The 23,263-nt window shown below is 42.4% G+C and overlaps 3 protein-coding genes across 4 annotated transcripts in view; 1 reads left to right on the top strand and 2 right to left on the bottom strand.

The window, feature by feature from the left end:
- The window catches only part of coro7 (coronin 7), a 143,756-nt gene extending 139,167 nt beyond the window's left edge, over positions 1 to 4,589 (bottom strand). Inside the window, exon 1 of one of the 2 annotated variants that reach the window (XM_063192545.1) lies at positions 4,399 to 4,589. In XM_063192545.1, the coding sequence (XP_063048615.1) occupies positions 4,399 to 4,458 (60 nt within the window). In that variant the 5' untranslated portion in view covers positions 4,459 to 4,589. The remainder of the gene's footprint in view (positions 1 to 4,398) is intronic. The other variant, XM_063192546.1, reaches the window with a different exon arrangement.
- A 696-nt stretch (positions 4,590 to 5,285) lies between these two features.
- dnaja3a (DnaJ heat shock protein family (Hsp40) member A3a) lies at positions 5,286 to 15,862 on the top strand. The gene is made up of 11 exons (XM_063192543.1): positions 5,286 to 5,522; positions 6,207 to 6,340; positions 6,546 to 6,629; positions 7,286 to 7,510; positions 8,490 to 8,642; positions 8,997 to 9,144; positions 9,986 to 10,050; positions 10,717 to 10,845; positions 11,804 to 11,919; positions 12,257 to 12,354; positions 12,605 to 15,862. The coding sequence occupies exons 1-11, from the start codon at positions 5,315 to 5,317 to the stop codon at positions 12,625 to 12,627; spliced, it is 1,383 nt and encodes a 460-aa protein (XP_063048613.1). The 5' UTR covers positions 5,286 to 5,314; the 3' UTR covers positions 12,628 to 15,862.
- hmox2b (heme oxygenase 2b) lies at positions 13,688 to 23,215 on the bottom strand. The gene is made up of 8 exons (XM_063192544.1): positions 23,147 to 23,215; positions 22,290 to 22,356; positions 21,063 to 21,154; positions 20,339 to 20,456; positions 18,846 to 19,148; positions 17,431 to 17,619; positions 16,413 to 16,536; positions 13,688 to 16,045 (listed from the first exon to the last, which is right to left on the bottom strand). Exons 3-8 carry the CDS (start codon positions 21,125 to 21,127, stop codon positions 15,918 to 15,920), a joined length of 927 nt encoding a protein of 308 aa, XP_063048614.1. The 5' UTR covers positions 21,128 to 21,154; positions 22,290 to 22,356; positions 23,147 to 23,215; the 3' UTR covers positions 13,688 to 15,917.
- Between the last annotated feature and the right edge of the window lie 48 nt (positions 23,216 to 23,263).

Here is a 23,263-nt window from a genome sequence, read left to right as displayed (position 1 = left end):
AAGTGTGTCCAGCATATTAGTCACCACCGTCAGATTTTTTTAAAAAGACAATAAAATCAGGTAGGACCCCTTTTCAAACCTTTAGATCTACTGAGTACTTCACCATCACTGAAGCTCCTGTAAGTTTACTAATTTCTCCTCAATTTGATCATTTGTTTGGACACTGGTACTGTCCCAACCATAAACTGTCAACACCGTCAGGGGTTTTAATAGTATTATTGTTACATTAATGTTAATTATATATACTTTTTCAGAAGCGTCATGAAGCCCCCAAGAAACAGAGCGAAAACGAAGTGGCTAATGTGAGCAAAAAATGCACAATATGTAAAAGAGTGTTTTTTTGTCTCACACCGTCAGATGTCACCACCGTCAGATTTTGTTCCGCTCATCATCTTGTTCCATACTCTACTAAATTGTGCTGGTTAATGAAATATTACTAGGCATGTTAGTAATAATTGTGATCCAAAATGATACTGTAGCCACCACTGAGGTGCATTTGGAGGGTTTTTTGTCACAAAACCTGACGGTGGTGACATCTGATGTAGTTCACAAAAAAGCATGTGTTTTACATGTTTTTGACAAGTTTTAAGAATATGCTTCCAATAAGTATCTACAATTATGTTGAATTGTTAAAGTAATTCACTTAAATACAGTAAACTTATTTTTTTACTTCTAATTCTGTCTGACGCTGGTGACAAAACCAAGAAAGAGCCCATTTTATGAAAAATGTAAAACATGGGGAGCTTGGCCAATACATTCACTGCACAGCCAAGACGTTCATCTATGATAATACACCTCTATATTTTGGATTTGAACAACTTAAAACCTGTTTATGCCACATTTTCAATAATCTAGGCCTACTTCCTAGAGTATCTAACAAATGAAGAAAAACACATGCACAAACATACTGTGCACACACAAAAATAAAGTGTTTATGCTAGATGTCATTGACTTGAGAGGGCTATTTATTTAGCTAAATGTAGGTAATAATTAGGTCACTTTCATCACCTTCAGATTACTGTCACCACCGTCAGTTCTTAAGTCACCACCGTAAGAAGGAGTTTTGGACATTTTAAATGAATGTGCTTAAAAAATTTTCCTTTGTAGTTGTTGAATTATCAAAGTAATAGCAAATTTAAGCCTAGACGAATATTTGTGAAATTACAAAAAAATGTTTGATCTATTTAGCGATTAAGTAAGCATTGTCTGACAGCACATATTTTTAAATTAGAACACATGAAAAAAGGTATTAAAATAGAATGAAAGTGAATTTTCAACATTTAAAGGCTTATGTGTGAACCAAAAACACACACAATCACTTAAAAACTCCAGATACATATGCAACCAAATCAATACACTTTTTATTGCTTTTAATTGTGTCTGACGGTGTTGACAAAAAACAAGGTATGATCGGAGAAAAACCTGATTTCTGAAAAAAATGGAAAATGGGGAGATTGGCCTTGTGCATTTCTGAAAAGCCAAGACCTTTGTCTACGAGGATATACCATATTATTTTGTAATTCACTTCGTTTTTTTCTTTCAAGATTACAACCTGTTTTAGCCACTTTCTCAAGAATCAGTGAATAATCAGCAGTTAAAGGTCCAGCTTCAGTAGGTTCAACCAGAAGGTCCGCCATATTTAATCTAAGCAGCTACTACATAAACTATACTGTGTAGTGTAATAGGAAGTCATCAATACTTCCCCAAGATTGTGCATTTGCAATCACAGAATGGAATAGCCTATTCAGCACTGCAGTGGGTCGAAATGTTTGCTTGCTAAAATGTGTGCTGGCCCGAATGTGCATATTTTTTTTAACATGCCTCAGTGCACAATGTGGTTCTAGTTAACTTTATAAGAAACTGTAAAACTGTAAAGGTGGCTTCAGCTTGGAATCCGCTGACAAACAAAAATGCCACCACCAATGTCTAGTAGTCATCCACACTGTCTATATGGCCACTGAAAATGCTGCATAAAGTCTATGGGAATCCAAAAAGAAGGCATCAGGCAGAAATGGATAGCTTATACACACACACACAAGAGAGCGGGTACGCGTGTGCACATACACACACACGCACACGCACACGCACACACACACACACACACACACACACACACACACACACACACACACACACACACACACACACAGAGAGAGAGGAAGAAGGAACCGGATGTGCTGCTGCCTCTTTTCGCAAGACAAGAGGAACACACACACGCACACACACAAACGCGCACACACACACACACACACACACACAAAGGCACAGAATGAAGTCTCTTTTGATTAAGCAGAAACTTGAGGAAGTCTGAAAGGCTCGTTTGGCATTTGGCAGTTGGGTTGCCTGTGCAGCCAAATGAAAGCCTCTGCAATCTCCAAATGTCCTGGGGAGACAGCTGGGGTGAGTCCCAGAGATCAAGATTCAACATCCAAGACTCAAGACTTATTTTATGAAATCTCATTATAATGGAGTATGAGAGAGTAAAAACACTGCACAACAGTGCAACACACTTGGTGAAATGTGCTTTAATATTCACACTAACAGAGAGAGAGAGAGAGAGAGAGAGAGAGAGAGAGAGAGAGAGAGAGAGAGAGAGAGAGAGAGAGAGAGAGAGAGAGAGAGAGAGCTCAACCCTTTACTTTACTTTCCAGCAATTCTTTCATTGATGACAATGAAAGGTGCTGTAATGAAGTGTGCTGTGTACTACATGACCATGTTGGAATTTAAACGTTTCCTTACCAAGTTAAGGAAAAACAGGAGCGTGTCTATGTTCCCACAGCCCATTGTTCCCACATCCTGAGACTGTTAACATTAATTTTTAGGCCCATTGGTCCCACAACCGAATTGTCCCGCAGCCCGATGGTCCCACAGAAAAATTCCTGCTGCTCCATGTTACCACTTTTCAAAGATTTTATTCAAATGTAGGCCCTATGTTCCATGGTGAGGAGATAGGCATGTTCTCTTAGTTTACTCAGAAAAGTGGGAACATGGGCCTATATTTGAATAATTTCTTTAAAAATGTGTGAACACATGGAACAGCTGGAATATGCTGTGGGACCAATGGGCTGTGGGACCAATGGGCTGTGAGAGCGAAGAGCTGACCCCCCTATAAAACCACTGCACTCCACGAGGCGTCATAATGCTACACAACAATGTGTCAAAGTCAAGTGTCAACAATGTCCAAGCAACCTAGGTTAACAAGTTACAACCCTGTTCCATGTAATTATTTGTTGTTACTAAAGTCATTTGTGAATTGGTAAACTCATATGTCACACTAACCACTAAAGGGCAGTCATGGGTAAGCAGTTAGGGCGTCGGAGTGGTAGCCCAAAGGTTGCCGTTTCAACTCCCGACCCACAAGGTTGGTAAGGGAAGTAATGAATCAATGCTCTCCCCCATCCTCCTCCATAACTGAAGCACCCTGAGCATGGTACCATCACGCCCCACTGCTCCCTTTCGGGCACCACAGGGGGCTGCCTCCTTGCACGGGTGAGGCATAAATGCAATTTGGTTGTGTGCAGTGGGCACTTGTGTGCTGTGTCAAAATTCACGTGTACAATTCACTTCACTTTTTAACCACGTCCTGAAAAGACCCACCTATCTTCATGTACCCTGAATACGGTACATTGACGTGCTTGTCTTGTGTAAGAGAAGAGACAGCCTGTCGCCTGGAACAGGCAGCACAGGATAAACAAAGCATGGTCCAGCATCACATGCCCTCGCCATGACTGGCGGACTGACTTGAGTCAAACATCTTCATGGCACTGCTGACACAGCGCGAATCAAGAGAACAAGAATGAATGCCCAGGCACAGGCAGACATCTGATTGGGGGGAATCCTATAGTATTATGGCTATGGCAAGCTGACTGCAGTTAGCAGCAGCAGCATAGATTTCACTTCACTGGCACATTGTCAACTCCGCTCAGCACCAAGTTCAACCATAAATCAAGATCAACGTGAAGACTACAAAACGGAAATACGCGTCTAAAGTTTACCATAGCCGATGCTTCCCAGTGTATTGTGCTCTCTAGAATCTACAACAATGCCTTCAAATTGAATCTAGCTAATTTACCCTTCCAAAAAAGACATCTAGAGACAGCTACTAAATAGTTGTACTGGCTAGATGTCGCTAACCAGACAGCCAGGTCCTGCACACAACGCCGATTCATTTGCATGGAATTCCCCATCTCTATTCCAGGTGTTGTGGAGCTAGACCATCAGCCAATACCTTTAATAGGTGCTCCATTGCCATAAGGCTATGCTAGCTAAGAAGTTGAATTCCCTCCACTCGTATGTGGACGTACACTCCACATTAGCAAGCACACTGACACATCCATCGTGAATAAGAAGAGCCACAATGCAGACACAATTGCCTGTGGTTAATAGCACATTACTTACATCTCTTTTGGAGATTTTCGGAGTGGTATTTTTAAATTTCGAGGTCTTGAAGCGGTTCATTGTAGTTCGGTCTCGCCTTTGCACCTTCCGGGTGTCTCCGCTGTGTTGTTACTTCGCTGTCACAGGAGGCGAGGAGGAACGTTCGGCTCCTCTGCTCAGCTGACTCGGGCTAGTTCTACACTTCTCATCCGTACTTCAAAAGGGAACTGCATAGCTTGAGTAGGCCTAGTTGTGGCCAGGTACAGAACAAGAAGTGCCACTAAACTATTATACAGTCTTATACTTTAAATTTAATCAAAAATGTCAATTTAACATTTTGGGCTACTTTTAATAAATTCATGTCGTGATTGCGGCAGAGTTGTTTATTCAGAGTTGCAGACCATCTTACTCACTAGTCAAAGATCAATTCAACGGGTTAATTGTATTAGCCTATTTAAAAACCAGCTTCTGGCCTTGTCCTGGCACTGTGACCAAAATCAAACAAGGGCTGTAGAAAATCCAGGGCTAAATCCGGTCAGAAATAGGCGCAATACAAATGCATTCATTCATGGTTTACTACCATCTGTGATTATGAACTTGAAAGGAATATGCTTGTCAACATTTAATAATAAAGTTGAATGATAAGGTTGTGTTGCAATAAAAGTGTCATTGCAATGCAAGCCATTACACAGTTACGAAATTGTTTCCATGTATGTCACGTTTTTTATCACTTGTATTTGTTTATGTATTTATTTATGTATTTGTGTATTTATCCTTATTATTTTTATTATTATTTTTACAAATCAACAATTCATTGCCAGGCTGCCCTCTCCTAAAAAAAAAGAGGTCCTAATATTTTTATTAGCCTATCCTCACTTTGCGCGTGCGTGAAGTCTGAAGCATGCGCAGTGAGCGTTGGGAAGTTTTGCAGAGCGAAATGATGGCGTCCTCGGCAGTTCGTTCCTCCTCACGTTGGCTCTGTCTTGCGGTGTCCTCGGGCCATCGGCTGGCCTTGTCTGTTCCCAATTGTCACCTCAGTAAAGCCGGTCGGATTGTGCCAAACGTGGGAGCACGGCAGATATGGACACGATGTCCCTTTGTGCGCGTGGGAGCCTCCAAAGGGTTGACATTGACGGGGGCGTCAGGTGAGGCATGGTCATCACAGCCGCTAGCTGGCAAGTAGGGCCCTCGGCAAGCCTTCTGAGCTTCATATGTGATATTCCTTAAGAAAGAGTGGTGGTAGTGCAAAGTGCAAGTCAGTACTGTAGATTTTGCGTACAATTGCGTCGAGTCACCAATCTCAAATGAGGCAATTCTCATAGGCTAATACGTGATGTAACTATGCATTTGGTGGCTAGCACAAGTTCTGGGTCATCCAGCTGACATCTTTACTCCTAAACTGGTGAACAAGACAGGGTAAAACTGGAAGTCCATGCTTCAGTATAGTTCGTTGATATGGTTATGCAAATACCTGATCTTTCATTCATAAGCGGATTGGCGCAAACTAGAAAGTTCCCAGAAGCATTTGGTCCGGTCAGCTGAAATGGCATTCATGGTAGCGTGTAGTACGTCGTCTTTGAAACGAGTCTCAGTAATACATGGGTTGCTGCTATTATGCACAACTGACACATTGCACAAGTTGACGTTACAACAACTTAATGGAAACGGCAAGGGAACGATGCCACTGACGTGGCGTCAGCTTGTTATGGTCTCTGGGGCAGTTTTATCTGAAGTCAGCTAGACGTTAGGCTTATGTTGCTGCTTAGCAAGGCTGTCAAAACTGTGACTCCGATATTCACTACTGTCGGTGTCATTGTTGTCATCATTAGGAGTGCCCTCCCCTCATGTCATCTGCACATCGTCCTTCCACACAACTGCTTGGAAGGGTAAGCAGGATTTCTACCAGATTCTCGGCGTGCCTCGCACTGCTAACCAGAAAGAAATCAAGAAGGCTTACTACCAGGTAGTTACCTCTACCTCCATCTAACGTTCAGGCTGTTTTTTCAGAAACATTGCCTGTCTGGTTATTGATCCACTATTGCCTCTATACACTTTCCTCTATACTGTTCTAGCACTTTACTGTGCTAGCTCTTGATTGAAGCCATTGTCCATGCATGTTTTGCATCATTTGTGTTGCATGTGTTTACAAATGCATTTTGTGCTTTTAGATGGCGAAGAAGTACCACCCTGACACAAACAAAGATGATCCTCAAGCTAAGGAGAAGTTTGCACAGCTTGCTGAGGCATATGAGGTAATATGCACGCACAGTCATCATACAATCTCTCCTTAGGTGACATTACATTTTTTTGAGTGAACAGCATTATGAGTCAGTGTCCGTAATCAGTGATGGTACATTTGAGTATTTGTGTGTGACTAAGATTATCCATTCCATTAGCCTAATGCATCAGTTGTTTTTTTATCACTTCATAGTCAGTCAGACAGTTGCTATCAAAACCGAATTGAGCAGAGGCACTAGGTGGCTGCAGCCTGGCTATCTTTCCAAGACCATGCAAAGACAAAGCTTGTGTTTTTGTTGATGTTAACATTGGTGAGTTGGACTTTTGTTGTAGGATATCTGAGATTGGTATGCAGCTCTAGATTGACAAGGGGACTACAAGTGAAATCAAGTCTAGCCCCACTATACTTGTAACTTTGCTCTCACGCTATCAAATTTGTAATGATTGTTGCTCCCTGTGTGTGCACTGCAGGTCTTGAGTGATGACAGGACCACAGTAAAAACTAGAAAAGGTCTCGGAGAGCTAACCTCCGCCCTCTGGTGGACAGAAACACATGTACCGCAAACATACACACAATCACACAATCACACAACCTCCTTGGTGGAGGTAATAAAGCTAACCTCACTCACTCACTCACTAATGATTTTTGCTCTGTGTGTTTGCACTGCAGGTCCTGAGTGACGAGGGCAAGAGGAAGCAGTATGACACCTACGGGGCTGCCGGGTTCGACGCCAGCCAGGCGGGAGGGGGACAGCAGCAGTACTGGAGGGGGGGTGGCGGCACCACCATGGACCCTGAGGAGCTCTTCAGGAAGATCTTCGGGGAGTTCTCCGGGGGAGCGCGAGGGTTTGGGGACATCTTTGGGGACAACAACATCTTCGACCGGCCACAAGAGGTCAGTCACACAATTGCTGTGATTACATTGTGTCTTTAATTCCGAAAAAAGAAATCGGAAATAGGTCACTTAATTTTATTTCATTCTGATTAACGTTTGGGGATCAGAAAGCACTTTGCTTGAAACGATGAATGCACAAGCTGGGTCTGTGTCGTTGCCTCTTGTCATCACTTAGCAATGAGCATGCATGGAACGACAGTGATTGTTTTAAAGCAAAATAAGCTGTCAACACGACAATGGAGGAGGAAAGTCATTCGGAATTGAAAACGGAATAAACCACCCACTGTATTCTGTGTAGAGTCGAATTCCGAATTTTTAAGGGATCATATGATCTTTTCAAAGTGGAATTATTTATTATTTGGGTTTAAATTTTGTCAATATGGAAGAAGAGGAAAGAATCAGGTGTTCTTCGGAAAGGACATGAGAACTTCAGTATTTGGCTTGTGACTATCGCCCAAACAGTTGGCTACTTGTTGATGGTGGTAGTGTTAATGATCCGAGGTACGCTGATCTAAGTGGAAAAAGTTTAAAATCCTTCATTTTAATGAATAAGAATTGGTCAATTTGGAATTTAACGCCTAATGTAATGGAGGCAAATGTTATGGTACAGTAAATACTGGTCTGGTAAGACGGTAGGGATTGAGTTGAACTATGTTACTATGCTAAGTTGGTGCTATGTCTACGTGTTTGTACATTAAGTATACAATGGGCTGTAGGCCTAGGAAGCACTGCACTGCAATTTCAAATTATATGTGTAACTTGTGTGTATATAGGCCTATAGCTGACATGGACTGTATTGGCCAGTTCAACAAAGTGCCCAAAGCATATACATAATGATATTAAATAGTAAATCCCACACATATAATCCACTGAGATGCATACACTAGTATAATAATTATATTTAATACCTCACATCCAGTCACCAGTTGCAAAGACATCCCAGTGCTATACTAACTATGATCTTGGTCTTCTCCCCCAGTATGTGATGGAGCTAACGTTCACCCAGGCTGCCAAGGGCGTGAACAAGGAGATCAACGTGGCCATAGACGCCTCCTGTCAGCGCTGTGACGGCAAGGGCAGTGAGCCGGGCAGCCAGGCGCAGCACTGCCACAACTGCGGAGGCTCTGGCATGGTAGGTGGCATGGGGCACCAAACTCTGATGAATTGCAGTTGAAAAACTTGCCAAATGTCAGGTCAGAACATGCGGCTATTTGTGATGCTAAAAATTATATAAAATATTTCTATAGCAAATAGTGAACAAGGGGCCGTTTGTGATGCTACATATGAAATAAAGTAATATTTCTACAGGAAACTGTCAACGTGGGGCCGTTACAGGGCCATATGTGACGTTAAATACAATACAATATTTATTTAGGAAACGGTGAACACAGGGTGGTTTATGATGCTAAATGCAATATATTTCTTTAAGAAATGGTCAACACAGGGCTGTTTGTGATGCTAAATACATATTGTAATATGTCTTCAGGAAACGGTGAACACGGGGCCGTTTGTGATGCGCTCCACGTGCCGGCGCTGTGGGGGGCGGGGAACCGTCATCTCCGACCCCTGCCGGTCGTGCCAGGGGACCGGCCAGACCAAACAGAAACGCACCGTCATGGTGCCTGTACCCGCAGGTTGGACCACAACTCTACACATTAGTCCTAGCCTACTCTTCCTTTAAGCAAGCAAGATCATTATTTTATTGGTCCTGGTGTACGATGCAGTAGGGTGAAAAAATACATAATCAGTCACTGCAACCCAATATACAGAAAGTGTCGTTAAGGGGATTGGGCTCATGTCTTTTTTTGGCTTCACACTTTATGTAACTTATTCATGGATAGGTATGCACTAGGGATGGTACAAACCGCACCGAAAACCGAAACCGTACAATTCACACACCATACCGAACCGTGAAATGCAGTCCGTGGCAAACCGCAATTCATGTACTGCCCAGAAAAATATGTAAAACAGAGATTCTAGGAGTAGCTTATCCAGTCTCTCTGATTGACACATTATCATATAAGACCAATCAGAGGATGAGACAATTAAAATCACACCATTTTCACATTATAAGCCATATGTAGGATATTTAGTGATAAGTCTGATTCTATTAGCCACTTGAAAGAGGGCATTTGGAACGCTCAGACAGCGCACATCCACTGACGATAGCTGATTCAACTTGCGCCTCATCACTTTATAATTGCAGTTATATAAATATGGTTTAATATTCCCAGTGCACCATTTATCATGAACTAAAAAAAGAACCGTATAGAACCGAAAACCGTGACCTTGATACCGTGATATGAACCGAACCGTGAATTTTGTGAACCGTTCCACCCCTAGTATGCACTATGCAGAATATTTATTGATGGGATGCATTCTTTAAAAAAATGGAATAGATCCTAAAAAGACCAATATGCATATACAACTTAAATTGGAAACTAAACTTGCTATTCTGGGATTGTGTGTGTGCAGGCATTGAAGATGGGCAGACAGTTCGGATGCCAGTTGGAAAGAAGGAGATCTTTATCACATTCAGGGTGAGTTGTGTTACTGAAAGACCTTAATGTCTGTGGAAGTGCTTTCTCTTCATGCTCTACAATTGACACATCTCCAGGACTACTTGGTCTTTTGATTGGAGCCCATTCCCAGATGTGAAGCATCTTTATCAATCCGTTAAGATGATATCCATGTCCTGTAAATTCTTAAACCATTGCTGTTTTTATTGCACGCTGTCATAATTTTTGAATGCACCTGTGGTGGGTCAGATCATGTGCCATAGACTATGATTTTTTGTGTGGTCTTTTTACGACTTTATTGATACAGTAGGTGGACAGGAAGCAAATGGGGGGAGACGGGGAGGGGTCGGCAAATGACCCGGGCTGGGAATCGGACCCGGGTCAGCCGCATGGCAGATGAGTGCCCTACCGGTTGGCCACGGCAGGGCCAGACTATGAATTCGTTAACTGATACTTTTGATAGTGCACATTAGAGCAGATAAGACAGCATTTTTTTTCTCATGTTTAATGCGCCATGTCCAGTATACACTGGTGCTTTTCGGCCTGAAGCCATCGTCAGTTTTTATTGAACTGTATATTATTTACTAAAGAAAGAGAATGGGCCAGTTTGTGTGTGTCTGCTGCAGTTGATGCTGTGCAGTACATTGTCATCATATTCCCATGTGTCTCTCTGCTGTGTTTCTCCAGGTCCAGAAGAGTCCTGTGTTCCGGCGTGACGGGGCGGACATCCACTCTGACGTCCTGATCACTGTGGCCCAGGCCATCCTGGGGGGCACCGTGCGCGCACAGGGCCTCTACGAGACACTCAACCTATCCGTAAGCACCTTTAGAATTGCCAAATCATGTACTTGCAGTTTTCAAATTAAAGCTGATTTATGCACTGTGTGCAGAATTATCAGGCAAACAAGTTTTTTGACCATATTGTCCGTTCTATGCATATTTTCCAACACCAACATGTGTGAACATGAAAACCTACTGGATTTAAAGGGACACTGTGCAGGAAATGGTCAAAAAAGGTACTGCAACTATGCTGCTCATTGAAACTGGGCTGCCTATTGCCAAATTTGATCTTAACATGAAAGTTTACTAAGTAATAAACAAATATTTTCTACTATGGTCCAAGTACAGTCATTTTTGCAGCTAAAAATGGCTATATTTGGAAATTCAAAATGGCGGACCATGGAGAAGATCCCCCTTTTCATGTATGAAAAGTGCAATTTTCCCAGTCATAATGAATACTTAGAATTTGATGGTGGTGTTAAGTATTCATGAAAAAGGTAACATTAGTGAATGGGCAGCATGGATTCTGGAAATAAACAACTAAAAATCTCACTCAGTGTCCCTTTAAGCGTTCCTAGGTTTGATTGTCTAATAATTCTGCACACCTTGTATTGGACTTGTAATTTCAATAGCCTCTGAGTACCAGCCCTATGCAGTGTCGAGTACAAATGACGAATAATTGGTCCTGAAGACTGTACTGAAGATAGAAATGAGTGACCTAGTAACATATGGTTGTGATATATGCACTTAACTTTGCTTTAAGCCTGCCTATGCACTTCTAGCATACAACGTTGAGGTTGTCGCTCACAAACAGCAGTGCTATTTCTTGATTAATCATGAATGATGGTCAGTCATGTAAATTTAGAAATCCCAGACTACCAATTTAGGGCGACAATAATTAGCAGGCTTATAGATTGAATACCTACATGTTGTTATTATTATATGATCTGATGAAAGTTATCGCTACCGTAACAGTATATCTTTGGTGTTGCAGATCCCTGCAGGCATTCAGGCTGACCAGCGCATTCGCCTCTCTGGCAAAGGTATCCCCCGCGTCAGCGGATACGGCTACGGAGATCACTATGTTCACATCAAGATGAAAATTCCCAAGTAAGGAATTTGGAAAGTGAAATTTAACACCGCAAACAATAAGGCTTACTTTTGGGCATCATATCTCATAGTATTTCATTTACAGCTGAAAGGTCATAATGGTTTGTGAATCGTTAGTAGATTGGACACTATTAACAGACTTCAGGACTTAGTAGATTAGACACTATTAACAGACTTCAGGACTTTGATGCTCTCCTGGTGCATGTTTTATTTACACCAATTGCATAATGTCATATTATTACAAATGTTTTGACTAAATTTTGCATTTTAAAAGTCAGCATCATGCATGTATATAGTAATTACCTAATCATGGTGTTTTTTGTGTACTTCTATGTAGGATACTTACGGACAGACAGAGATCCCTAATTATGAGCTATGCTGAGGACGAGTCGGACATAGACGGCACAGTCAACGGTGTCACAAACACCACAACAGGTACAGGACCTTTACCCGTTTTCACAATGAACATATTACGATGCAGACAGTGAAGGAAGATTAACAGTAGGCCTGTCATTTCCATTTCCTAAGATCCAAATAATTGATCATTAAGCCTCTGACGTTTGACTTGACAGTTCTGCATTGTGTTTCCCACTAATAAAAAAGCAATAAAAAAAATACACGTTTGTTCATCACATACAGATTGTGTGGCCCATAATAACTTCTCATTTTATTTATTCTTACATAGGCAAAAGGTCGACTGGTAACTGAGGACTGCCAAATGAAGGAGTGGAAAACATCACATGGACAAAAATAAATAAATAAATAGGTCTGGCATGTCACAAGGAGAATCTCAAATCTGACCAGAAGTTACACACTGTACTTGCTGCGAAGGAATGCTCCAAGATCCCCCTGGAATCCCTTACCTTGTGAGATGAAGCATTCTGTCATAACCTCTGTCATGCCAACGTTTTAACATCTAAGGCTCATCCAACGAATCTTATGGACAACATTAATATTCCAGAAAAATACAATCTCTTAGCCTGGAAAACCTTGTGTGGAAGAACAAAAGAAACTATTTTTAAAGGACTGTAGTAGGCACACTCAAGCAGATTTCAACAGATGCTTCAAAAGAGCAATATGTAAATCAAGGAGAATAAGCAGCACTTAAAAAGAGATGTGCCTCAAGTTCGCTGTACGGAAGAGAACGTGCTGACTGATACCTGTTGGCTATGCAAATGTGTTTAAGAACATCAAAACACTTTGAGACGGTTGTGAAAACGTGAGAGAGGAAACGTCCACAAATCTACAGTCCAACTCAAACTAGTACCTCTTGTCCTCTTCTTTTGCATGAGCCCTCTTGCCCCGGTGTCACCTCGCCAAGATGGAGAAAACGATAGCAGTCAGCCTACACATTGCAACTTTTGAGGGGGCTTTCCCCCCATTCAACATCTCAATTGCAAATGAGAAAATGACCTTTGAATAGTGCTTTTGCAAGATATTGAATAAAATTGGTCATCAATTATGTCTTGAGCTCAAGGCAAAAGGAGCGGACCGGAGGTACTAGTTTGAAATGGAGCGTCAATTGTCAGTTATCTTACATGCAGGTGAATGTCTCTTATCCCAATGATCTACCCTACCATGCAACCTCTGTATATATATATTAATAAAATGTTGAAATAAAAAATGCTTTTGGTCTGATATTATACATTATATGGAATACCAATACCATTTCAAATCCCTAAACTGTCAAAATCAGTGTCTTCCCAGCACATGAACAGGATCTGTAACACTCATGAAAATAAAAGAAAGAAAGCCAGCAGAGAAAGGATACTCAACACGCAACAGTTTATTTCACAAGGAGTTATCTGTTAGCAACCATTAAAACTGGCATATAAGAGTTAGGCTCTCGCGTGAAATATTGGGCTGACGCCGGTGCAACTTGAATGGACCAGGAGATTCTTAACTGTTATACTGTAGCTTCAACTTCTCCTTAAGCAGGCACAAATTACAGTCGGATATATTTTGCTGCAATCTGACATGTAATTCTATGACAAAAACAAAATTATATACTAAAAGCCACGGGGGGAATGTGACTGAATGTGGTAATTGGTAACCGTTTGGGGATGAAGGACATCTCAGAAGCTGTGGCTATCATGGTTCTTGTAATACAAACATTCATCTAAGTCATGATAAACTGTAATGTTTTTTAGATTGGTTGCTTTCTCCCTTACTCCCATCTGCTGCTCCTGGTGTCAAGTTCTTTTAACTGCATTCAAATAAGCAAAACACAAAACTAAGTAAATATTAAAAAAGCGGTGAACCAATGATGACGAATGCCTTGATGTGGCTCACTCTTCCACTTGTGCTAGTCTTTAGAAACAAGAATGGTATCCAAATCCAAATGGTATCCAAAGCCAAATATACAGATACCAATTATTACAAATACAACATTTAAAGCACTTTTGAAAACCCATTGTATTCATTTCACCAGAGCTATTGCATAGGCCGAAGCCCCACACACTAAATACCAATTGGTGTTATGAGGCCTATGGGAAATACCCAGACACCCCTGGGTAATACTCCTAGGTGCATGTCATACACATCGGTGCAGAATAAAGACATACACTAGCTGTCTCTGTCTGTGGTGCGCACCACCGCTGTACCACAGAAAACATCTTCATTCATAATCTTTGGCCGGAGTTGCAGACTTAACAAATCACAACACAAATGGCTAATCTGGATTGAAGGGGAGAAAAAAGAAACCTGGAACAACAGTAACGTAATAAAAACCTGATAATGAAACCACTCCATGTGGTTGAGATGAACGGTTTAAGTACATTAAAGTCTGTGACTGTGCACAACAGAAAAAACGCAGTAGGCTCCAATCTACACTGGGCAGCTTCCAGCATTATGCATCAAAATAACTGCAGAAAAGGGAGGCAGAATCGTTTCTGACAGATGTATTGTTGATAATGTTGTGGTGTGTAGTGGAGAGAATTCATTGTCTAATACTGCAAAGGCAGGTTCCTCTACCCATCATGACTGGCTGCATGGTAGGCTTCTGGTTGCATATGCACCACTTGAAGTCATACAATGAGACATCTCTATTTTGAAGTGCTTAAAATGGCAAGCAATGCAGAATTTGTTGTATTACCCTTGTATGAAGCATCATCATTAGACCAATGGTTAAAAAAACTAAACAAGTTATTTAACTTAAGGAACACTACTATTGCCTCAGTTATTCTAAAAAATACTTTTGTTATAAATGGCCACCACTACACTTTAACCCAAATAGACTTTCTGGTCAGGGAACGGAGAACACCAATCCAGGAAACCCAGAGAGGGGGTGGATTTAAATATTTCATCTTTCATTTCAAAGATGTGATCAGTTGTATTTTTACACGAGTACACGTTAACAAGATTTCTGAGGGGAAAAAAAAAAAACTTCTGCCCTGGCCTTTCCCTTCAACAACAGCCAGTGGTCATCAGCATACTTCTTACATCTCACTTCACTGCAAATACCATGCTACGCACAGATCACGGAGTGTTACCCTCATCCTATTCTAAATCCATTTACCCCTGCATTTTTTTTTGGAATTCAAGTATCCCTTTAACCCATCCATGGGGTTCAGCATAATGTTTCTCCTGCGAGCCATTTTAACCCTCCATTCACACCTGACCAGCTGGACTAGTGTCAGAAGGAGCAGCTAGAACGGGGGGCTCAAACGCATGGCCATTTTTGATGATGTCAGCGGACTGGACGGTAACACAGTCTGTTAATACGAGTGGAGAGAGTTCACAGGACGGCGCTCATGTTGGGGATGGGAGATTATGAGGAAGAGGAGGGTGCAACATGGGGTGGAAGAGAGAGGATGACATCGTCCACATACAGGGGAACAGGAGGAGAATGAGGACGTCGTCCAGATACGGGAGGTGTTTAGTTACATTAGCAGAGCTGCCTGGCCCTTCTCTTCCAACACTCCCTCCCTCCTTTCCTTCCTCATTGAAAAACACTTCCTTACTCTCCCATTGCAGCATCGCTATTGGGCATCGTGGCATCACATGAGGTACCAGGCAGCCAATCCGGCCATGGCGGCCACCCAGGCTGCCAGCAGCACCTGACCAGTGGGGTGCCGGAGGACCAGCATGGCCATCTGACACATGGCTGCTGATCCACCTTTGGCCGCTGCAGGAATAAAAAAGATTACAATTCAGAACTCAACTAGCCTGTTTATTCTGAGCAAAATGCATTCATGCATCATTGATAATGCCGTTACTGTCAAGTGACCTTCAACCTGTCCAATCATAAATTATAACATTTATTTGTTCTGCACTTTACATGTAACAATATCAATCTACTACAGAACAATACTTTCAATAAGTCAATAACAGCGAAGGGTCAAAATGTTGTATTCATTGTATTCATTCATTATTAGGTAATCTGGCTGAATGATGTGCTGAACACGCTCTGTCTTACAGGCTCACTGATCATCTGTGTTTCAGCATTTTACCAACATACTTTGTGTATTGTGTGCACATTGACCAATACTCACCCATTTGAGCAGCATAGTAGGGGCATTTGTTGATGTCCCCATCCATATTTCCATGAACTCCCATACCAGCATCCAACACTTCATCCTTCAATGTCTTCCCAATCTCTTCCAGCTCCTCAAACACCTATGCAGAGGACGAAGAACATGTTTCAAAAAAATAAATAAAAATACCAGCATGTCCTACAATCTGTCAGAAGCTTTGTTATCCTCAGCCTATTCTTTCAAAAGTATTTGCAGCCATGTTATACAAGTTTGGGTTTCAGGTACAGAAAGGCCACCAAATCACACAGCTAAGCCTACAGGGTGGGACAAACAGGTCAGTTGTCCCAGGCCCGGAGATGGGGGGGCCCAGAATTAGGGGCCCTTGCACACAACCCTTGCAGTTTGCATAAAATGCCCTGTAGGATCCATTTTATTCTCACCTATAGGTAGGTTTTAGCATAGTTTTAGACTTAGCCACATGGGGGAGCACTTATATATAGTATATTTATACTTTTATTGTAGGTCACGTAGCGGCTGATAGGATAGGTTGGCCTATAATTACAAGTACCCACAATCAGTGGGTAGATGAGGCTTGGACGCACGGTTCTTACCGTTGCCGTGTTTGACCAGCCAAAAATGCCACACCAGCACTTTTAACGCTTTAAAGTTTTTGTATTAAACTTCAATTTTGCAAAAAAACGGGGAACAACCCCAAAGAGATATCATTGGCTGGAAATTCATTCTTTTTTGCTTCGAGTTGAGAACACCTTCAGTCCAAGCTGAGGCTCACAGGACAGCCTCCACATGCCCAATGCAAACACTGTGAGCACTCTCAGACTCACTCAGGCAGACAGCTTAACCGCTTACCAATGTGAAGTAAAAGCAACAGTGAAAGATCACTCCAACGCACCCCAATGTTGAAGTGGAAGGCGTGCACAGCCTGCTGTATGATCGGTCCTTACTGCATATAACAGCCTTACATAATATTGTGACATATACGACGGCATTTCTACAAAGAGGAGTCCCTCCTACGCACCTCGATGTTGAAGTGGAAGGCGTGGACGGCCTCTTGTATGATCTTGTCCTTGGTGGTGGCGTCGAGCTCCAGCTCGTTCATGCGGCTGCGGTACAGCTGTTTGAAGGCCTTGGCGCTGTGGATGCCCTCAAAGTGGTAGAACGCCAGGCCCTCGCCCGTCGCCGGCAGCTTCATCGCCCGCTGTGCCACCTAATGAGATTAGATGTGAGAGTTATGCCTGGATCAATACAGGGTTTCCCACAGTGGCGGTTTTAGGAAATCTGAGGCCCTGGACAAAGAACAGATTTGACTAATTTTGGCCTACTTTCATTGGCATTGTGCAGTTAACAGCTACAATGACACTAAAAGACAAAATAACAAGCTGCAAAATAAGGGCATCAAAACTGTCATGTTGCTGCCATGACTCAGAGGGAAGGCGGTGTATGTAAAGAGTAATACAGAAGTGAAAGTATGCAAAATCATGCACCCACACACGTACAAGCACAGACGCACACAGCAGCAGCAGTTAAAAAAGATACTTATTGCATCTTTATTGTTGTCTTTTCTTCTTGTAAGTTGTCTAGCGTGCTGATACACAGCATGGCCAAAACAAATGTCACCACCAAAAAAAGGTCACGCTGACGAACACTAATATGTTGATCAGCGGACATTAGGTGTTGTGTTGTTTGAGTAAACGTCTGCAAATATCTGGCTTTAGATTTCACCAAAATCTTATATTGCATGCATGTGAGCGTGTTAAGTTTGGTGGTGTGTGTAATTCAGACTCTCAGTGCCCTTAACAAATTTCTCTTTAAAAGAGACAAAGGCTCATCCAATCCTATCCCATCAAATCCTATCCTATCCTATCCTATCCCATCCTATCCTATCCTATGTTATTCTACTTCTATGAGAAGTGAAGTGACATGATGTAGGGTGAGGTGTAGTACCTTCTTAGTGTACCTTCTTTTTTACCCACTTTGTTTATTAAGCAAAATATCACTAGTAATGTTTCTCAATGAAGTACAGTTTCTTTTTTGTAGGAAGAACAATCAAACCCCACACATGAAAACAAAAAACAAACTGGCAAACAAAAACCTATACAGCAGTCAGCAAATGTGAAATACAAGACACATTCAAATAGTTAAATAACTGAAGACATAGCCAGAGACAACTACAGCATATTAAACACGCAGTGTGTCCACTTTTAGCATTGGTTTCTGGAACAAGTGAGATATCAGGGGTGCATTTCTCGAAACCGAAGTTGCTTACTACATTAGCTACTTTGTTGTTTTCAATGCATTTTCCCATTGGCAACTATTGAAGTTGTTAACAGGCTAACAACTTCTCTTTTGAGAAATGCACCTTGAAATGAATGAGAAATGACTTGTTAAGATACTCCAGGAATGGTCCCCATAGATAATAACATAACAGCCTACCTTCTTGAGCACCTGTCCGCCCGACAGGTCGCCCATGTAGCGCGTGTAGGCGTGTGCCACCAGCAGGGCGGGGTCGGTGCGGCCCACCTCGTGGATGCGGTCCACGTAGTGCTGCGTGGCGGGCGAGCAGCTGACCGCCGTCTCCCAGTCCTCGCCGTGGTAGTAGGCCAGGTCGCGCGCCAGGGCCTCGCGACGGTGCAGCTCCGACGGGAAGTAGATGGGCGCCACCTGGGGGTGGTCCTTGTTGTTCTCAAGCTCCTCCTCCAACGCCGAGTAGGTGAAGTACAGGGCCACGTGCCCCAGCTGAGGAGGAGGAGGAGGAGGAGGAGGAGGAGGAAGAGGAAGAAGAAGAGGAAGAGGAGAAGGTAGAGAAGAAGGAGGAGGATGAGGAGGAGGAGGAAGAAGAGGAAGAAGAGGAGAAGGTAGAGAAGAAGGAGGAGGGTGATGACGAGGAGAAGGAGGAGGAGGAAGAAGAGGTAGAGGAGAGGGAGGACGAGGATGATGATGATGATAAGGAAGAGGAAGAGTTGGAGGAGGACGACGAAGATAAGGAGGAAGATGAGGAGGAGGAGGAGGAGGAGAAGGAAGAGGATTGCAGCTTTACAGCAGGTCCAAAAAGACAATAAATAAATAATATAGGTCCACAACACTAATAAACACTCTCACGATGTTTCGCATGTCCAGTCCTTCATCAAAGTGGAATGTTGTGCCAACACCGTGTCATCAAACATTTGGGAGAGCATTGATCAGTGTTGCGGACTATTTTTCAGCTTTACAGCAGGTCCCAGGAGTGTTCAGCAGAGTCATGTCAAGTCAGGGTTATTTTTAACAGCAACAGCTGACCAAAGTGCTAGATAAACATGGTGAAGCAATCTGGTAAGCAAAGAGATAGGACAGCATAAAGTCATCAAGACAACAAACATAAACAGACATGTGAATAAACACCTATGCTGTATTCAATACTTATTACACTCTGTTATTGGTCCGGTCTTGCACTTTTATGTCAGTCCTGGTAATGTTACTCCTGTGTCTATGTCTGCTTGGGATACAGAGTATCAATTTCCTTGTATGGCCTGTGTGCATATGAAGAAACTGACAATAAAGCCGACTTGACTTGATAAGTATTATGGTGAAATTTCAAATCAGCTAAGGAAAGGGCCGGACCAGGTCAGGCCAGGTGTAAAGTGACCAGAGAGACGGAAGTCCAGACCAGAGCAAAGCTTCCTCAGTGACTTCTTCACTATGGGGTCCTATGGTGTGAATGCACAGCAACTGAATTCATCATTACTCAATCTGCCATTACCGGACCCATCTCTATGTTTTACAGTATGTGCTACCACAGGATTTCCGTTCTGCTAGTTTCTGTTAGGCTGTCCATGGTCCTTCTGAATGATTTGGCACTAGTAAGTGCTCCGAAGTTAGTAATGGTGCTGCCCTTGTAAACAAGCATATTAAGGTGGATTGCCCATTTCCAGCGTTTCAGTGATGCCCACCTTGAAGAGCTCCTTGCGGATTCTGCCTCGCAGGAAGTCTTTTACGAACACGTTGTTCTCCGCCTTATCGTGGACATCCTTGGTGCCCGCGGCAAGCAGCTCAGAGAGGTCATCTGGGCTGCAGAGGACACGCACACAGGTGTTCAACTCAACAGCCGTTCAAGCACAAATATAAGTCGCTAATGGGAGACAGTCATTTGGTCAATAACAGCTGCCGGTATTGAATCTCAAATAGTACTTTGGCATGCCGTTGCAACTAAAACCGGAGATCCGTCTATGCGCTATTATCTTCGACATGCTCTGGAATCCTTGACGTGCATTAGAATGTCTTTTGAAGGGATTGGTTTTTTTTTATGTCTCACAGATTAATTGAGTGTGTTTATATGCAGTTCAGTATCCCGAATATGAGGCTTATCCCGGTTATGATCAAATTCGGGATTAGGTGTTTATATGACTACAGAGCGTTATATCCCAGTCTACATTCTCGGCCGTTATAGAATTCTCTTCAAATGCGTGTAGCCTGGATAGCGTTTCCATGCGTCAGTATCCCGTCTTCTGTCGGAAGACTCCACCTAGCATATCCTGATTTCTCAAAGTCCCAAATAAGGGCTTATTCAGGATACTGAACTGCATATAAACGCATTCATTGAGTGAGCCTCAAACCCTGTTATGAAAGTGTAAGACAGAGTGATAAAGTGATGTGCTGAGACTGAGCCAGTGGTACCTGAGCTTCTCCTCTTCCTCCTCATAGGCGACTCCAGAGCCATTTGCCACTTTCTCCGAGGTCATCTTTCCCTCAGCGACAACCTAAACTTGCTGTGGAGATGTAACCACAAGGGACAGTGTTTCATTATAGTAGCTCAAAGATTTCAAAGCACATAATGTTAATCTTACTAGCCAAACACACACTCCCTAATGGGCCATTTGGCCGGGTGGCTGGTGTTCATTGACTTCCTGTTTAAACAATGCATTACTAAAACCTTGAGTGTAAGAGAGTAGCTACAAGGCACTCTGAAGTGGAGCTAAATGTATTTTATTCAATATTACATGGAATAAGTTAATGCATTTCAGTTCCATGGGACATTCTTCAGAGCTACACACAACTAAAACGTTTTTGGAAAACTGAACCGAAGTGACAACATAAAGAAATGTGCCACAAGGTGTTTTCCCCCTCAATAATGTAACTGATATTACTTGTACATAATGAACAAATGCATGTCGTCAGCCTGAATGCTGACATAGATGTGCCATCATGTGCAAGATGGTGAGTAGTTCACTTAACTTTCAACCCACTTCTGACAGTGTGGAAAAAATACTGCTGTAGCATGGGAACACAGTTCCCTAAAAAACCACGAGACCACAAGTGCTTTGAACCTCAGTTTCTCAAGTCATATGGAGATGAGTCACTGCCAGTGAAAGCCATGACACCTTAGTTATGTGAGCATTCACCAGAGTTAGGCTACAACAAAAATATGTTTGCCAGATACAAAGTGTCCATTATTTTGTAACACATTTTGTTGAAATCACATTCACATGAAAACACAACAACAGATGACTATTTTCACCACATGCATTTGCCTCTGTAGGCATAACAACACATTTTGTACTTTCACATAGGGAGAGGCAGGTGACAGCAGGGAGTGTTTGATCAGTTGGCCCTAAACCCCAAAGCTTTTGTTGTCAGTACTAGCATATGTTAGTATTATCTTCTCTATTTGCATTGTCAGGCGCCAAAACAAAAGCACAACATCTGGCGAGGGGAGACACATTCAGGGCCCCCTAAACACACAACCCAGCACTGATAACAACTGTCAAGAAGTCTCATCAGAGACTTTTCACTCCAGCACTTACTTCAACTTTAGTGCAATTCAAGTATTGGTCAATTCAGTTAAATGATAGCAATATTATTTAGACAGCATGCTTTAATATAAAGCATATGAAATAGACATACCTTCTACTCAGTGGATAGGTTGCTCACTGCCGAGATTGGGATATGACCTTTTCCGTAACGTACTGTACTGTTGGTGCAAGCACAGGTGAACATGTGACCACCATGGACGTTATGAAAACAAAAAAAAGTCTGCCTATCAGCGCATGCGTCTGTGGTGACAGGCGCATGACACGCACTCACTCACAATTCCCTTTTTCAACTTCAACAATTCCAGAAAGCGCGTTTAGACAAAAAAAACGTGGTTTGACAACTAGGCACCCTTTTCCACTTTGTAAACCACCAGTTATTTCCAACGCCCATGCCTAAATAACATGACATAGTGACTGTCTCGTTTGCTGTTTACTTTTAAGTAAGTTGTGCGTTGCTTGCCAAACTATTCGCTTCATCAACGAAGACTTTGTTGCAGAGGGCGATAATGGTAGCAGTGACATGATTAGTGTTAGCTTTAAAAATCAGTGCATTCGACTATTCAGAAAGAAACGTAATAAGGAAGGACTAATCACATTTCGGATGTGTATCCATCAACTGTTCCAATTTCACTGATTCCAAATTGACTGCACAACAGACTGGATTAAAACAACGGAGAAGCAAGTCCTTTTCTGTGCATTCGTAATGGACTAGATATGGATGTAAACAAAGACCAGCGTCTTGGCAGAATAATAATAACCCTGCTCAGCTAACAGATGCACTCTACGACACAACTACCGTTAGCTAAGTTAGCTTGTTGTTTCATTATTGTCTCGTCAGCGCCATGCATCCTCCAACACCCAGCACACAAACACAACATGATCAGTACAGTAATCGTTCATAGTTTTAGTTTTAACCCCTAACTGAATGACAGAACGAGAAATACAGACCTTTTGACGTTTTGCCGCAGTACAGCCAGTTGTGCGCCAGTGGGTAAACCGAGCGTCAATACGACTTCCGGTAAATGTAAAACGCCAGGAGTCAAAATAAAAGTTTTTGACAACTTT

Source organism: Engraulis encrasicolus, chromosome 2, assembly GCF_034702125.1.
Source record: "Engraulis encrasicolus isolate BLACKSEA-1 chromosome 2, IST_EnEncr_1.0, whole genome shotgun sequence".
In the NCBI taxonomy this organism is placed as follows: Eukaryota; Metazoa; Chordata; class Actinopteri; order Clupeiformes; family Engraulidae; genus Engraulis; species Engraulis encrasicolus.
The sequence above is the reverse complement of the archived record's forward strand: the minus strand, read 5'-3'. Positions and strand labels throughout refer to the sequence as shown.